Source organism: Petaurus breviceps, unplaced genomic scaffold (genome assembly GCF_028583685.1).
Source record: "Petaurus breviceps papuanus isolate PSGF00001 unplaced genomic scaffold, PetGlider_PUasm1.0 186, whole genome shotgun sequence".
Classification (NCBI taxonomy): Eukaryota; Metazoa; Chordata; class Mammalia; order Diprotodontia; family Petauridae; genus Petaurus; species Petaurus breviceps.
The window spans coordinates 14,944,143-14,961,850 of NW_027185798.1; the positions used below are offsets into that span (position 1 = coordinate 14,944,143).

The window sequence follows — 17,708 nt, forward strand, 5'->3', positions numbered from 1 at the left end:
TAGTTGCCTGGCAATAAAACGTATTATGATATCTTTTTTTTTTTTTAAGCAATTGGGGTTAAGTAACTCGCTCAAGGTTACACGGCCAGGTGTTTCTGGGTGGGTGCTAAGTGTCTGAGCCCGGGATTTGATCCCCAGGTCATCCCAACACTGGAGCCAGTGCTCTTACTCGCTGTGCTACCTGGCTGCCCCAGTATTACAATATCTTATCTTCTTAAGAGCAAGGGGACAGGATGATCTCTGAGCCTCCTGTGATGTCTCTACCTCTGCATGACTTCTATCTTTTCTGTCTTGCCAGTCTAATTGGCCTTCTCTTTTATTGGCCTGGGTTACTGTGAGAAGTCTGGCTTCCAAACCTGGTCTTCTTTTCCCATAATACTTGCTTTTTCTCTTAACGGCCAAGTGTGGGATTGGGAGGATGCAAATTTTCCACCTATTCTTCAAACCCATATAACTAATTTTAGAATATCTCCAAAGTGGATGACCAAATTAGAATTTTTCACTTCTTGAATTTTTTAAAAATTCACCTAACCTATGACTTTTCCCCCACTAAACATGGATTTAAACATTAATCCATCTTCAAATGAGGGTTTTTATAATTCCTCAAACTAATTTGAAAATGAAAACTTGAATTTTATTAAGTTATGCTAATGTATATGACTACAGGTTAAACATTAAATTTAGAGGTAAACTTTCTGCATCTTCTCAGCCAACTCTTTTCCTTACTTCTTTTCTCTGATGTTTTGATGTAGAAGAAAGAACAATTACTGGAAGAGGCCAAAACTTTAGTCATATCTTTACCGCTGACTCACTATATGATTCTGAGTAGGTCGAGTGTAAGACATTGTCCAACCTGCCCTCATAGGGTTATGGGGATCAAATCAGATGGTGGCTGTGAATATGCATTGAATATAAAATGTTATGGGAATTAAGAGATTATTATTTCAGGTTTAAAACATGTTTGCTTTCCAAACTCATTGTCCAGACTTCAAATATATATTTCCTGAACTTTAGATGCTAGAAATTGATATGCTGAAGGACCTATTGCCATCTGGATTTCTCCAGTTCTGGTGCCTGAATTCCCATATTATTAATAGAATCTTTATATCAGAGTCTTTGAAATGTATTTAAAATTCTAATATGTTGAATAATATATTTATGGTCAATATTAGCAAAGTACATTTGCTACCCTTCCCTAATTACTGTTTTATATAATGGAAATAGCAAATAAAGCTATATCTTCAGTTTTACTGAAATGGGAAAATGAACAGATTCATGGAATTTATAAAGAACTGGAGAAAAAGCACCCATTTGCCTTGTAACTATGTTGGTGCCATCTTTTTGGAAAGCAATATGGCAATACACCATACAGCTATAAAACTATTCCTATGTTTTGATGCAGTGATTCTTCTACTAAGCTTATACCCCAAAGCAGTGATTCTCCAAGGATGCTCAGGGACTCCTGGGGTTCCCTGAGTCTCTTTTAGGGGGTCTACACGGTCAAAACCATTTTCATAATAATTCTAAGATGATATGTGCCTATTAAAATATCCTTCCCTTTTCCAACTATCTATCTGTGAAAGGCCAGCTTGCTTCACATACTTTAGTCAAACAACCTATCTCAAAATATTGAAGCAGATATGAGAACTCTGTCTTCTAATAAAGCAGACATTAGAGATTTACAAAATGCATAAAACAATGACACTTCTTATTAAATTTCATTTTGGAAAATAGTTATTATTTAAAATATTATTTGCTTTATCATGTAACAGGTTTACTATTGAATTTATATACACATACATACATATTTATAATATTATATATGTACATGTATACATTTCATCAGCTCTGGCTCCTAACACAGGAATGCTGACAGCTATAACTCACACAAGCTAAAGCTCTCTGGAGCCCTCCATAGTTTTCCAGGGGTCCTCGGACCCCGGTCACAAGGACAGCACTGAAAGGGAACATGGGTGTGAGCCTTATGTGTAACTGAAAACAACGGTGAGGGAAGAAACAATTGTGGTGCGTGAACGTAACTAATCGCACCTAAGAAATGATTAATATAAATAGCACAAAGAAACGAGGTGATAGAGAATCCCTTTGTTGTAGTTCAACTAGTATCGCAAAAAATAGCAACAAAATAAAAACACAATTAAGACCAAAAGGGAAAATGGAAGCAAACGGACTTGGCTAGTCTGCTGGGGTGCGTGTGTTGTGTGTTTCTAAATCTTTAATATCGGAGTGATTAGGGAGAAGCATCTTGGTGAGAGGTCAGGCCGGGAGAGCGGAATTCAAATCCTCCCTCGACACTACTGCCCGGGTATTCGCGTGGCAACGCCCTCCCAGGTCCCGCTTCAGCTAAATCGCAGGGAAGGCGCGGGTCGGCGTGGACGGAGGGAATGCTCCCACCGGGAGTTCCCCTAGCGATGACGTCACAGGCCCGGCCCCTAAGGAAGTGAACTCAATGGCTTTGCTGTGGCCCTTGCTCATGGTTACTACGACCCTCTGCACACTTACTGCAGCTGCGCGCTCGGAGTCTGCAACGCCGAGGGGAAGGGAACTGAGGCCCATCCCCAGCTCAGGGCTTCCCGGGGCGGCGGGCATACGTTCCCAAAGTGTCGGTGATCCTGGGCTGCCCAGAAGGGCCATACCCTGAGCCCTACCTGCCCCGCTAGGCCCCAGGTCTGACAAGCTTTGCGCTCCCTAGACCTGTATCAGCCGGGAAGGAAGAGATGCCTCGTTGCCATGGGAATTAGCTCGTCCCTACGTCAACGGCGAAGGGACCGAGGGGGCGGAGCTATATGGGATTGGCAGCCGCGGGCTTGGGGGCGGGGCGAGTAGTGATAAGCAGCTCCAGGGCCCAATGGCGGCGGCGTGTGGGTCTCTCGAGCCCAATGGCGAGAGGCCGCCCAGGGTTGAGAGGCGGGCCCGGGGTGGGGGGCGGTGCTGGAGGTTTCTAGAAGGGGCTGGGTCTTTTCTGGTCTCGTCTCGCGGGTCCACGCGGAGCTAGCTTTGGGGCCGCGGCCGAGCTGAGCACGTCCCGAGCCACTTTCCTCGCGCCCGCCTTCTTCTCTATTCCTGCCGTCGCCGCTCCGCAACCATGTCGGCCGTGAAGGCGCTGAACCCCAAAGCCGAGGTGGCACGGGCCCAGGCGGCGCTGGCCGTGAACATCAGCGCGGCCCGGGGGCTGCAGGACGTGCTGAGGACCAACCTAGGGCCCAAGGGCACCATGAAGATGTGAGGCCCGGGGACGGGAGCGCGCGGCCGGGCGGGGGCGGGGGTGGGGGTGGGGGAGGGGAAGGGGGCGCGCGCGGGACGGAGGCCTGCGCAGGAGGGCCCTCGGCGGCCACCGTCCGCCAGGCCCAGCATCCGGTGCGAGCCTCTGGTTCTTCTGGGCTCACGTGGGCGACGCCGGGCGGGCTTCACTGTCCCTAGTCCGGGCCAGGCCTCGTGGGGGGGGGGGGGGTCTGTCGGGACCTTGGGGGGGGGGACGCCCCCTGCTGTGCGGTCAGGGCTCCCAGAGACCCCGCGGCCATTTCCCAACCGGGAATGCGCGTGTGATCACGCCCTGGGGGGCTCTCATGCGTCGGTCGGGTCCCTCTTCCCCACCAGGCTCGTTTCCGGGGCAGGAGACATCAAGTTAACCAAGGATGGCAACGTGCTGCTGCACGAGATGGTGAGGAAGCGCCCCCCTCCCCACGGCCCGGGCTGGTCCGAGGCCTTGCCGGGTCCCCACGGGGTAAGGCCGAGGGTTAGCATTAGGCAGGCCTACTATGCCCCGCAGTCCAGGAGGGTTGTGCCGCCGTGAGCCCCGCTTTGTTCTAGAGGCTTTAGGGGTTAGAGGACTGGCTTAGGGTCACCCGGCCTGTGAGTGTGCCCCCTGTATTAGGAGGGGAAAGTTCCATTTATTTCAGATAGTTTAAGAATAACGGGAGGAATTGGAGCAGCCAGAAAGTGAGTTATAAGGGGGACTCCGAGCCTTTCCTGCAGAGTGGTCTGGGGGGTTGTGTTTGTGTAGAAAGCCATGAGTGTTTTTGTTAGTTACTCATGGTAAAGAGGCGTCTCTTTCATTTCAAATTCTAACTGTATGATTTTCATTTCCTCTTTTCAGCAAATCCAACACCCAACAGCCTCCTTGATAGCAAAAGTAGCCACAGCCCAGGATGACATTACTGGTGATGGCACCACTTCTAATGTTCTCATCATCGGGGAGCTGCTGAAGCAGGCGGATCTCTACATCTCTGAAGTACACATGACTGTCACATTCCTGTGGTATTTTCTTCTGAATAGGAAATGTTTGATTTGTCCACACAAGGCAGATTTAAGGGACTAATAATGATTGGCCCCTTATGTAACTAAAGAAAAAGTTAACAGTTATTTTTATCTAACTTTTAAAATAATGGTCCAATGAAAGGTGTTTGAGGGTTATGTTTAACTGGGTTCCAAAAGAAAAGCAAAGTAGGGACGGTGTCAGGGCTTTTGTATAACATTAAATGCTTCTATTGAGACTAAGTGTCTTTTTATTCCTTATTAATACACAAATGGAATTCCAGATAACTTAGCATCTGCAAGATTGGGAGTAGATGTCCCTTATTCCTCACAATTTGCACGGAGAACACCCAAGCGTGCTTTGTAGTTCACTTGGCTTATAGTCTGTGCTAGAATAACATCTGCTCTTTTCCTCTGCTTTGGAAGGACTCCATCCTTTTATACGTATTCAGAAGGGCAGCACATTTCTGAGATTGAGTGGTAACTAATGGGCCCCACCCCATACAAAAGTGGCATAAGCTTTACTGTGACAGTAGGGCCAGACTTAGTGATGAGGCTAATGGGAGGCTTTATGAACATTTGTTACCAGGGTCTGCACCCTCGAATCATAACAGAAGGGTTTGAAGCTGCCAAGACAAAGGCCCTGGAAGTCTTAGAGCAAATCAAAATAAGCAAGGAAATAGATAGAGAAATCCTCATTGATGTGGCCCGAACATCCCTGCGCACCAAAGTCAATGCTGACCTGGCTGACGTGCTGACAGAGGTAGGTGTTGGGTAGAATCTGGGGCGAACCAAGCTAACTTGCAGAAGTAAGAAAAGGAGTGTTCATGCTATTGTTGCAGTTCATAAATGATATCATTTGAACCACACAGAAACCACGGGAAGGGAGCGGAGCAAAAGTCAATATCCTCATTTTGTAAATTAGAAAATTGAAAACCAGAAAGGTCCTTTGGAGCCAGTGCTCTTATGCTGTATCATTGCTGTTGGCAATTTTCACCAGTTCTCTTTAGCCAGTCAGTAAAACCAAGAAATTTTTGTGTTGGTTCATTAAAATTGAAAAATAATGCAAAGTGTTCCTTTCTTCTACCTGCCAGTGTAGTATATACCAGTCTGTGTGTGGTATTAAGAGTTCTGTTCCCCATGAACCTTTTCTTATTACTGCATTTGGAGCTTGGAAATACATATACAAATACAGAGGTGTTGCAGTTTGATGTGACCTGTGTGTCTGAGTAAAAAATTGGTCTGTCAGCTTATTAACTTTTGCTTGGAAAAACAGAAGTAGTGATTATAGGCTTAGCACAATACTGGGTCTGTGGTGGAAGCTATGAAGTGACTGTTTTACATTATTTTACAGTAGGAATTGAGAATTTTCTTTAGTTTGATTGTTACCTTGAAACTATAATAGGGATGGGGAGGCTAGATGTGTTTTTGGTGGGTGATAGTTGATTTTAATGACCTTTAAGAAAAGGAAAAATTGGGACTGGGTTAAAATGTGGCTAACAGGCTTATTTTATCTTTGTGTCCCCTTCTTTTGCAGGCTGTGGTAGACTCAGTTTTGGCCATCAGAAAACCAGGTGAACCTGTTGATCTTTTCATGGTAGAGATCATGGAGATGAAGCATAAATCAGATACTGACACAACGTAGGTAGTTAAAAGTTGTTGGTAATGTTGACTCTGAAATTCTATTGTCTTAAAAGAATTTTAAAATGTAGGTTTTATATGCTGGTTATCCAGAATAATTTAACTCTTGAACTTTAGGCTAATTTAAAGCAGTTTTGCATGAAAACCCTCAGAACAAATATTCCACAAGGTGTCTTTTTGCTTCTCTTTTTGTGATATCTTTGGATGCGTAATTGGGATATGCATTTTGCATAGATGAATTCCTATACATCACACACTAGGCAAGTTTTGCTAAGGCTGTGTTGGTGGTTGGTATGGTTCTGCAGGAAGTGAGCAAATCTGTTACATGCAGAGCCCACCACCCAGCATTGCTGGGCTAATATTAGAAAGCAACATCCCTCTGCCAAAAGTACCATAGGGGAGGGGCTGGCACAAAAGCCAGTCCATTAGGAGATCAAAATAAGTCGATGCCATATATGGTTAGGGGGTCCAATCAGAATGTTCATCCCTCACTTTTTTTTTGTTTGTTCTTTTTTTTGCTTCTTTTATTTTTGGAGGGCAATTGGGGTTAGGTGACTTGCCCAGGGTCACACAGCTAGTTTTTGTGTTAAGTGTCTAAGGCTGGATTTGAACTCAGGTCCTCCTGACTCCAGGGCCAGCTCTCTACTCACTGCTCCACCTAGCCGCCGCCAACCCCCCCCCCCACTTGTTTTGGACAAATTAAAATCTAGTTGTATTTAGTAGATAGGTGGGATCTACTTTCATGGGGGGGGGTGGTAAACAGCTCCGTGAGGCCAAGTTTGTTCCAAGGTTTTTAAAAAAAAATTAGTAATTTTTAAAGGCTATGAAAGGAATTATTAAAGTTGGTCCACTTGAATTTGCTCTTTTATTTTATTGCTTGATTGGCTGTTTTTTCAGATAGACTGTTAATGTGCTCATGGAAGGAAATACTTATAATACGTATTTTAATAGGTTGATCAGAGGACTGGTTCTGGACCATGGTGCCCGGCATCCTGATATGAAGAAAAGAGTAGAAGATGCTTACATCCTTACCTGCAATGTGTCATTAGAGTATGAGAAAACGTGAGTTCAGGTTATCTTCAGAAATGATCACAGTTAATTATCTCTGAGAGTCCATTCGATGGCTCTCAAGTCGGTGCTCCTATGAAATTTGAATTTTCAGAAACTACATGTGTGAAATTGGTTTTCTTTTCCTAGCTTTGTAAATAATTTTGTTTCTTGCTATTTGTTTCTTTAGAGAAGTGAATTCTGGATTTTTTTATAAAAGCGCAGAAGAAAGAGAGAAGCTAGTGAAAGCAGAAAGGAAATTCATTGAAGATAGAGTAAAGAAAATAGTAGAACTGAAAAGAAAAGTGTGTGGTGATTCAGACAAAGGATTTGTTGTTATTAATCAGAAGGTGAGAATGAAATTTTAGTGTCATGTGGTCAGGTCTCAATTACCTAAATAATCCAATCCATTTTAAGGTTGGTTTGTTTGTTTTTTAATTGTTGCAGGGAATTGACCCATTTTCTTTAGATGCTCTGGCAAAAGAAGGTATAGTAGCCCTCCGCAGAGCAAAAAGAAGAAATATGGAGAGGTAAGTTTTGGCAGGCAGGCTGAGTAATCTGAATTTACTTTTTTTACTTTCTGTAATTGGGACTTTACATAACCAGTTCTCACTTAACAGGAGTGACCAATTCCACAGCCCTTTCCCTTCCCTCTTGGGGCTCTGTGTACCCTGTAACTGGAGTAGTTGTAGGGCTTGGGTCAGATGTAGGACCCCTGGTTGCACTCTGTCTGCCAAGTCAAATTGGTGTGATGCCAGTTCACGGAAAGCAAGAACTGTTTTTATCTGTAGTTATTTCAGAGTTTTTGTATCATCCTGGACATTTTGAACGTAAGGACACATTTGTTGTCAAGAGGTTGTAATTGAGTGAGAATTGTTCTTGGGAGTAAAAGGAATGTAGGATTTTTCTACGGGAATCATTCTAATGTTACTATCACTGGACTATGGGAATTTCCATGTACAAACCTCCATCCGGGCTTCTACAAGACTGAAATTGGAGGAATGGTAATAAAAAACTGCAGTCCTAACACAAGTGAAAGCTTTCTTAAAATTAAATATGCTCATGAATTGTGGGGTGTTAACTTGTGGGAGATAAAAGTTTCTTACCATCGAATTATAAAGTAAATTTTCCTTCTTCAGGTTGACTCTTGCATGTGGTGGGATGGCAATGAATTCTCTAGACGACTTAAATTCTGACTGTTTGGGACATGCCGGTCTTGTCTATGAATACACGCTGGTAAGTATATCTTTTCGTGTAAGTAATATAAACTCTGGATTATCTCAATTTTTATTTCGCATTTGAAATTTGATGAAACCTTTTGCTGTGTAGACCTGTGATCACATTGACATAGGAAGCTCTTTTGGTGAGGAAATAACATGCTACTGTGGATCAGTCATTCATCTGTGTTTCAATGACTTGCCTGTGGTCCCCAGCCCAGTACATGTCCGAAACTGGTTGAATCTCAGGTTAAATTTGAGACTGGATACCAGCTGTTCTTTAAAAAAAGTTAACACAGAATAAACATTTCTATAAATATATAAGGTATCCCTTGAACTAAAAATGTTTATTTCTGATTCCAGGTGTGTGTTAGACTAACATGACATAAATTATGTGTGTGTCTCTGAGACATCTTCAGAAGTGATAGGGTCTTTATTGTGAGAAGGAGAAGAGGCCAAGCCATTGCGTTCCTTTGTGTAGTGTCCCTGCTTACCATACCATGCCCCTTCAGGCCAGTGCTGTTAGTTTAAAAAATTAACCATTTGGGGTCCTTGTAAGGCAAAGTACATTTACCCCATCTGTAGGAATTATGGCCTCTTGCATTCCCAGATTGTTTGCAAACAGCACTAAAACAGCTCTTTCTTCTTCCAAATGGCAACTAACACTAAGTTGGAAATTCTGTTTGGTCTGAATCACTGCTGCCAGTGTTTAATATCCCTTCTAAACCTTAATTGCTGCTTACATATGTTCTGAAAAAAAAAAAGATCAAATAATATATGCAACCTGAGTGTCATCATTAATAATACAGTGTCATGACATGAGTGAGTGCTGAACTCAGGTCAGCTTCATGGCATCCTCTCCCTGAGTTTGCCATCAAATCATAGACTGTTAACTATTTTGAAAATAATACTTAATGGCCCTTGCCAGCAGGAAGCAGTTTCAGAAAGCGAGACCTTTGCCCCTTACCCTAAAAGAATTTGGGTACCATTTGTTTGAGAGGGGAATGAAAGGATACTGATAGACCTGTAAAAGGCCCTGGACTTTCCCACACAACTCAGATCCATGACTTTACCCAGTCCACCTTGATTACTTAATTTACTTGATACTCCTTAATCCCATCCAGGCCCCTTTCTCCCTTACTTCTGGGCCACCCCAGACTGTTTGCCACTCCTAGGTCCCGACCAGAACTTCCCAAATCTTTCTCTATAAAAACATTAGACCCATTCTGATCAAATGCCCAGATTTTTTTTTTTTAAGCAATCGGGGTCAAGTAACTTGTTCAAGGTTACACGGCCAGTTATTTCTGGGTGTGGTGCTGAGTATCTGAGCCCGGATTTGATCCAGGTCATCCCGACACTGTAGCCGGTGCTCTTAAACTCACTGAGCCACCTGGCTGCCCCTAAGCAATTGGGGTTAAGTAACTTGCTCAAGGTTACATGGCCAGGTGTTTCTGGGTGGGTGCTAAGTGTCTGAGCTCGGGATTCGATCTCCAGGTCTTCCCAACACTGGAGCCGGTGCTCTTACTTGGTGTGCTACCTGGCCTCCCCAAATGCCCAGATTTCTTTAACAGTTTGGGCCACAGACTCACTAGGAATCTTGCCCAACCCAACAGTGTCTTAATAAATTAACTCACTGCTTGGACTGAAAAAGAAAATACTACTAGTAATGCCTCAGAACTATTTAGGTACTTCCAGTATTTTCATATACATTATGTTTTAGGGAGAAGAGAAGTTCACCTTTATTGAGAAATGTGGCAACCCTCGCTCTGTCACCTTGTTGATCAAAGGGCCAAACAAGCACACAATTACCCAGATCAAGGACGCAGTACGAGATGGTCTGCGAGCTGTCAAGAACGCTATTGAAGACGGTAAGCTTGGAACCATTGCCGGGTCTTGGGTCACTTGGATTTCCCAGTGGATCCTTCCCCCCACCCAGAATGTTCTCTCATAACTGAATGAAGGGGGAGAGAGGTAATGTAACAATAGCCATAGATCCACAAAGGCCAGGGGGGCTAGGAGGGCAGGGAATAGGTTCTCATGTTCCTTCTTTGCGCCACACTTGGTGATTAGGATTACAGGCTTCCAGATCCGTTTTTGTCATTTCTGTTTACGTTGTTGTAATTGTGTTAACTCCACTTGGCATCAGCTCACACATGATCCCATGCCTGACATTCATGTACTGTACTACACTTGGTTTGCTGTTGCCTGAGCTCACGGCAGCTCTTTGTTTTCCGTTCTCACCTGACAAGTGGGTTGGTATGTTAAACTAGCTTAATTGTGTTTATATTTTAAGTGCATGGATGAATACTGTGTTCTCTTTGTCAGTAGTCAACACAGCCAGACACCATGCAAAAGCACCATCTTCTCCTTTGAAATGGTCTTATTGGGTTGCCAAGGGTTGTTGTTGGCATGCTTTGATTAAAGGGGATAACAGGCATCTGCCCTGACCTTGTGATGGTGGCATGAGAAGTGTGAGAAGTGAGCTGAGACCACAGAGCTGAAAGCCCTGCCATCTGTGGTTTGACCACAGAAGCAGTGGCACCATTTCATCCAGGGAGGAGAGAATGTGTCCCTCACAATTTATGAGGCTGTTAGAGGTGATTGGTGCCTGCCTTCCCCTCAGGAGCGACAGCACGCACAGGGGCTGCTTTACTATGGAGATGTATGTATTTTTTTCCCCACCATTTGTTGTAATGTGTACTCCTGTGTCTTCCTCTCCCTCAACAGGCTGTGTGGTTCCTGGTGCTGGTGCCGTAGAAGTAGCCATAGCTGAAGCTCTCATTAAACATAAGCCCAATGTCAAGGGAAGGGCCCGCCTTGGAGTCCAGGCTTTTGCTGATGCATTGCTCATTATTCCAAAGGTGTGTGGAAATTCAGTTGCTCGTTAGTTTGTGACAATAATATTCCAAGATTGGATATTAGGTGGTTGACTTGGATTGCTCATGTCCTTTACTGGTACCTGACTCAGGATCCATTGGGAGCTCCTCTTTTCTAGGACAAACCCTGTTTTTAGACCACGGGTAACTAAGGCACAAGTTGGTGATGTAATTAAAATCAGCATTTGTGTTGATTTTTCAAGTGTGACCCCAAGTGAAAACACTTACTAACCCCGGCCAGGGGCCTGTGTCACACCCCAGAGGTCTTGGAGTGCTGTGGGCTGCTCAGTGTCCAGCACTTAGCATGATTCGGACACATGAATAAAAAATGACTAGGCCATGTGGGTAGTTCAAGGAAGAATGATGAACTCCATTTATTGATTCTTAGGACAAGGTTTTTATAGCGCAGTGAGACAAAGGAAGAGGACTCAAGTATTCATATCATTATCTTAGTCTGTCATATACTGGAAGTAGCATGTCAGTAAGGCCTTTTTTCTCTAGGTGCCAGAAGGTCTTAGGAAAAGTCAGTTACTCCTTTCATATGCAGACACATTACAAAGGAGGTATCAGTCCAAAGCTGCATCATCAAGTACATCTGCATAGGAACTGACCACCTGAGAATTCAGATCTTTTGGTTTTGAACACCTAAAGTCTTGGAGCAGAGCCTGTTGGTGTCAGAACTCAAACAACATCCTTATAAGTGTAACCCATATCAAAAGAACTCAGGAGCTAACTTGACGAAAAGTCACTTCTTAAAGAGGTCTTTGCTATTTGGGACCACTGATACCAAGGTGATTATCTGAAGTCCTGGCTCCGGCTTCTTTGGCTCCCAACATTGGAGTGTAGCCGCCCTCTGGGCCTCTTGAAGCCAGGTTCAAACTGGTGGCCCTGACTGAAGGGCTTTTTCCACCATTGCAGGCAACTCTTGGGCTCCTGCAGCATTCTTAGGGTGTTTGTGGTAGGTATGTGTATGTCAGGGTCCCGACTTGAAGTTGGGGCTTCCTGGCTCTGAGGCTGCCTATTTATTACACAGTATGGAGGAGACATTTCTTGGTACTCTTTCCTCACCTGTAAAATGAGGGTGTTTACAGTAGATGACCTGAAATAATAACCTTCGTAACAATGCTTTGAGGTTGGCAAAGCCACTTTAAAAAATAGGTTATTGTCGTAACAACCTTGGGAGGTAGAGAATATTATCCCCGTTTCATGGGTGAGGAAACAGGCAGACAGTGACTTGCTGAGGGTCACATCTAGGGTCTGAGGTAGGATTTGAATTCAGGTCTGCCTCCAGGGCCAGTCTCCACTGTGCTCACTATGTGCCTGGAGATTTTATCCAGCTTGAGATCCCCTATGTGTATTCTGCCTTGCTTCCGGACAAATTCTGGACCAAAAAAAAGGCAAGATATTACTTTCGTTGTTTGCCAGTGGGACCTTTAGGTTAAATGTATTTATTTTGTTTTTGAAGGTTCTTGCTCAGAACTCTGGTTTTGACCTTCAGGAAACACTAGTTAAGATACAGGCTGAACATTCAGAATCAGGACAACTTGTTGGTGTTGATTTAAAGACAGGTAAGAGAACTGTGCCCACAGAGGACAGTCTTTTTCATTGGCTTCTCTGAGGAGCGCAGGTGCTGCTGGGCCCCCAGCCAGTGCCCACAAGCAGCAGAGTTGTGAGTCATGGGCCCTTCTCTAAACAGTGCATAAGAGGGATACCAAGGAAACCAATACTATGGAAATCTCCCTGTCAAAAAGAAAGTGCCTGGCCTCCAGCTTGAGAGTGAACTTAAGCTTGCCTGAGTAAATATTCTTGAGACCCAAAGGTTGCCAGCATTGCACTGGGTGTATTTCAGCGCAACTTCAGCCTGGAGAAAGGCATTTCTCCTGCCAGGGAAAGTGACCACCAGGATGGTCAAGTTGAAGGGGTCATTGGTTTCCTTTGCAGGTGAGCCTGTTATTGCGGCTGAAGCTGGCATCTGGGATAACTATTGTGTCAAGAAACAACTGCTTCACTCCTGGTAAGCGGGGAAGATTTGAATAATAAAGAGCCCATTGAGATGAGGGGAGATGTGATTTTTTTCAATATTTAAAGGAAAAAAAATTGTAGCCTCTCTGTGATGCTTCTCCAAGTAATGTTTGTGAGAAGACTTGATACTCAAATTTAAAATAAGGTACTGGAAAAGATAGCAAAAATTAGGACAGAGCACTGTTGTATCCTTAAACAAATTTAAGAACTCCTGGGTGCCAAGAAACGAAAATTGATTTTAGTTGATAATTTAATACCTTAAATTTCCTTTCAGCACTGTGATTGCCACCAATATTCTCCTGGTTGATGAGATCATGCGAGCTGGAATGTCTTCTCTGAAAGGTTGAATTGAATCACAGGTTTCCCTTGTAATCAGCTGAATCATGAAGGCCCTACAGATAGAACCACAAAGTATGTCTGGCGGTGGAGCTTTTCTTTCCAGCTGCCAAAGGATTTTCCAAAGAATAATTGTTTTTCTTACTGTTGCAGTAAACCTGGTCTCTAAAACAGAAATTATTGGCCCCTATTCAAATGTAAGGTCCTGAAATTGATTACAGTATTTATTTTTTTTAATTGCACTGAGGCCTACAATTAAAGCTGCGGTCCTTTTTACCCAATCGATAATCGTCCTGCCTGGCTTCATGTCTCTTGTAGTAGCTGGTGTGTAACGTAGACCCTGCTTGTTTCTTTGTTGTGTTCCATAGAGTAGTGCTTGATTTTATGGAGTCTGACTTATCTGATGGCTTCCTTCTGTCTAAATCTAGACACAAAAAGGGGCATGAAGGTTTCACAAAATTCAGATGAATCTACCTTCTGTAACCACTTTTCTGTTCTAGTGCAAGCCCTGAAGCATAAAAGCTTTTGTTGAAAGTAAATTGTTTGTATTTTCTCTTTACAAAATTTTTCTGTGTTGAGAAAAGAATTGATGGATATTTAGAATGCACTTAGAAAAGTAATGCTGTGTATTAGTCAAACTATAGTCTTTCTAGTAACTTATATACAGATTGACTTGAACAACCCGTTCCTTATCAGCTTTTAATTTAAAACCTTTTTATTTAGTTTATTTTGACAAAGATCCAATTGCCTTAGTATGTGGTCTCTACAAAAAGTGTATTTGTCCTATGGTGGGTTGGGGGTTGTGGGGAGGGGAGTGCCCTTTTAATTGTTGGATGTAAAATAGAATTCCTTCCTGGGTATGTATAAAATGTATTAACTAATTTTTTTAAAAAAATTCTTGATATCTTGTTTTTATATTACTTTAATTTCTGAATATATTCTATCTTCCTCCCTTCCCCAGCCATCCATTCTTTGAAACGAAGAATAAAAAAGACAAACAGCAGTGTTAAAAGCAGCTGACCACATCACTTGTCTAGCTAGGCAGTGTTCCATATATGTGGCTACATTTTATAGATGCAGAGTGTATGTGGGAGGGAGATGGAAAAGGGCCAGAACGGACTCAGTCTCATTAACCACCTTTGCACAGAAGGGGGAGGTGACTTTTCTCATTCTTCAGGGACAAGCTTGTTCATTTTTACTACATTGTTTAGAAAGTGTTAATGGCTCATCTGTTATATGAGTGGGCTTGTTACTTCCTCAATCCCAGTAATTGTGACCTTGGGCAAGTCACTTAATCTTTCTAGGCCTTGATAAAAAGGAAGCAGGACAGAGATGGTGGGTCGTTTATAGTCTTCTATAAGAAACTTCTCTCACACACTCTACTCCTGCTGTGCCAAGGGAAACGAACCCCTCTCCAGGTGACAATGGAAGGTGGCTGTTGTGGCTCCCCAAGGTTACCAGCAGCATTATCCAAATGCTGGTCATGATCCTTTACATCAAAGGGAAGGAAGATAATATAAAAACATTCTAGGGGTGGGGAAAGGGGTACTCCTTCCCGCAGCTGACCTCCAACATGTTTCTCAATAAAGTGTGTTTTGTGTGGATTCACTCAGGTCCCTGAACCTGACTGGTCCCCCAAGAAAGAAACATGAAAAGAGCCTTTAAGCCACAATGACAGCACTTTGCTAATTATAATGCAGACAACTTAGAAACATGGCAGGAAGATAAAAGCGATCTAATGAATTTAAGCGGTAGTTTTAGTGACATCCAGGGTCTAGTAAATAGCATTTCTGTGCTAGGATGCATTGTGGGAAGAACCAGTCCTCCCTGAGGACCCTTGACTGGACTTGAGGACTGGCCCCACAAGTCTAACATGAACAGACTGCTAGGATATTGACTTGTTCCTCGTATCACCCAAGGCAAGAAGTATGGCGAGATTTGGGTATGAGGCAGGGGAGGCTGTCCCTCGGTTTTGGGGCAGACACAGGTGGAGCTCATGATGAGCAGTCTTGTTATCCTGGCCCAAGCCCATAGGGAGAAGAGCTTGGGCAAGACCTGAGGCTACTTTCTCTGACCACTACGGGGGCTCCAGCTTTCTGCCAAAGTCAGAAGGCAAGGGCATTTCCTCATCTCCCCTGGTTCAGCACTAGTGTGCAAGGCACTACTTTGGGCATGGGATAGTGACCCTTCCTTGCTCAGGCCTGGGCTTTTGCCCAGCAGTAAGGATACAAATAAAGGCAAATGGCAACCCTGTCCTCAAAGAGCTGACATTCTAATGGTGGGAAGACAACCCATGAGGGGAAGCATGGAAATAAGGGTATGGGGGCAGCAGTGTGGTTTGGAGATGGTTCAGCACAAGAGAAGGCATAACTGAGAAAACTGACCATGTGGAGTACTCAGTGGAATGAAATCTGAGAGAACCCTGCTCAGCAGTTACTTAGTAAAGCGTCTCTGAAGACCGAGACTGGCTTTTAGGTTCATCCAAAGCTGCCCATGTCATCATTTCTTGAGGCACAATAGTCCTTTCCTCAGCTTCTGTGGGTTCTACCCCATTTGATTGTAAGCTCCTTGAGGGCAGACAATTTCTTTTTCCTACTTGTATCCCCAGTACTGTGCCTGGCACATAGTAGGTGCTTGATAAATACTTGACAACATTCCTCTTCCATCTTTTTAGCCATCGAACAGAGGGGGTTGGTAATACAATGGAATGAGTGCTGAGAAGGAAGTTGTTATTTCCAATTCCTTGTGACCCCATTTAGGGTTTTCTTCGCAAAGATACTAGAAAGCCATTTATATATTTGCCATTTCCTTCTCTGACTCATTTTACAAATGGGGAAACTGAGGCAAACGGGACTAAGTGACTTGCCCAGGGTCACACAGCTGGTAAGAGTCTGAATCTATCCTTGGATACTTAATAGGTCTGTGCCCCTGGGCAAGTCACCAAACCACTGTGTGCCTCAGTTTCCTCCTCTGTAAAATGGGAATAATAATTGTATCTGCCTTCTAGAATTAAGATCAAATGAACTAATATTTGGATGGAAGGAAGGAAAGAAAAGGACAGGTTACAGCACCTGGAACACAGTAGGAGCTCTATAAATGCTTATTCCCTCTCTGTTCCCCAATAGGTGGACACCTTTGATATCAGTTCTTGGCTGCTGCTAAAAGAGCCGCCATAAATACCATAAATATCTTTGTAGATGTGGGTCTCCCCTCCCAGCTGACACTCCTAGCAGCTCCAGGCAAGAGCTGGGATGATGCTTTTATACTAACACTGCTTTAATTTAGTGATAGCACTTTGAGGTTCATAAAAGTCCTTTACTATCTCATGTTATCCTCGAATGACTCTTCAGCCTCTCCTGCCTGAAGGGATGGGCCAGGAACCTGCCACACTCATTCCGGTACAATCATTCCCCCCCCACCAAGTAGGGACCCAACCAGCCTCTGGTCCAATCCTCCACTCAGGGAGCCAGCCCTTTCCACTTCAAGAATGCCTTAACTCCTAGGAAGTTTCAAGCTGCAGATTCGGCTCTGGGTCTCAAGACCCCCCTGCCTGCTGCTCCCGGTTCTGTCCACAAGTGTCTCCATTTCTAGATGGCAGGCCTGTCACTTCTCAAAGACAGTGGGCATTAATGAGCTGCCTGGAAGGATTTTTAAGTGGGATGTCAGTAGACAATAAGCAATGAGCCTTTATTAAGCCCTTACTGTATTCCAGGCACTGTGCAAAGTTGGGGGTAGGAGAGAGGGAGGGAAAGGGCAGGATGCTCCAGGTTTAGGGAATGACTCAGGTTCTCAGCCAATGTTTGCTGATGTCCTGATGTCCTCTGACCCAGTGTTCCTGACAGCGTGGGCAGCTGCTTGTTTAGAATGGCTAATAGGATGACTGGTCTTGTGGCTCAGAAAGATGACTTCCCATCTCTCCCCCGCCCCCAAGAGTCCTTCATCCCACCCTTAGGATTCTCTGGCTCTGGATGAGGCCAGCCCAGGGGCAGGAGGGCCAGCCAGACTGGTGGGAGACAGGAGACAGCTGGTCAGGGAGTTCCCTAGGCTGGGACTTTAGTCCCCTCAGACTGGTTTGACAGGCCTCAGAGAAACGTCAGGCCAGAAATGGGGAGAACCAAGGAATAGTGGTGAAAGGGAAAAGCTGAAGAAACAGGGAAACACATATATACACATAGAGTGTTTACTCACCCTGGACCTGGGTTCAGATCTTGTCTCTTCCACTTACTTAAACAAGTCACAACCTCTCTGACTCTGTTTCCTCATCAGTAAAGTGAAAGGATCAGGTTCTATGACCCTC

General features: G+C 44.1%; 1 protein-coding gene and 2 non-coding genes across 3 annotated transcripts in view; all 3 read left to right on the plus strand.

The window, feature by feature from the left end:
- CCT6A (chaperonin containing TCP1 subunit 6A) overlaps positions 1–14,423 on the plus strand; it is a 62,011-nt gene extending 47,588 nt beyond the window's left edge. The window contains exons 2-15 of the mRNA XM_069089555.1: positions 2,996–3,240; positions 3,616–3,679; positions 4,115–4,249; positions 4,862–5,035; positions 5,810–5,913; positions 6,865–6,975; positions 7,151–7,310; positions 7,408–7,490; positions 8,100–8,196; positions 9,898–10,045; positions 10,905–11,038; positions 12,519–12,621; positions 12,995–13,067; positions 13,350–14,423. Of these exons, the coding sequence (XP_068945656.1) occupies positions 3,104–3,240; positions 3,616–3,679; positions 4,115–4,249; positions 4,862–5,035; positions 5,810–5,913; positions 6,865–6,975; positions 7,151–7,310; positions 7,408–7,490; positions 8,100–8,196; positions 9,898–10,045; positions 10,905–11,038; positions 12,519–12,621; positions 12,995–13,067; positions 13,350–13,422 (1,596 nt within the window). The 5' untranslated portion in view covers positions 2,996–3,103 and the 3' untranslated portion in view covers positions 13,423–14,423. The remainder of the gene's footprint in view (positions 1–2,995; positions 3,241–3,615; positions 3,680–4,114; positions 4,250–4,861; positions 5,036–5,809; positions 5,914–6,864; positions 6,976–7,150; positions 7,311–7,407; positions 7,491–8,099; positions 8,197–9,897; positions 10,046–10,904; positions 11,039–12,518; positions 12,622–12,994; positions 13,068–13,349) is intronic.
- LOC138162971 (small nucleolar RNA SNORA22) lies at positions 4,608–4,739 on the plus strand. The gene has a single exon (XR_011168769.1). It is a non-coding gene; the product is annotated as a small nucleolar RNA SNORA22 (small nucleolar RNA).
- Positions 10,472–10,613, plus strand: LOC138162970 (small nucleolar RNA SNORA15). The gene has a single exon (XR_011168768.1). It is a non-coding gene; the product is annotated as a small nucleolar RNA SNORA15 (small nucleolar RNA).
- Positions 14,424–17,708: the final 3,285 nt, after the last annotated feature.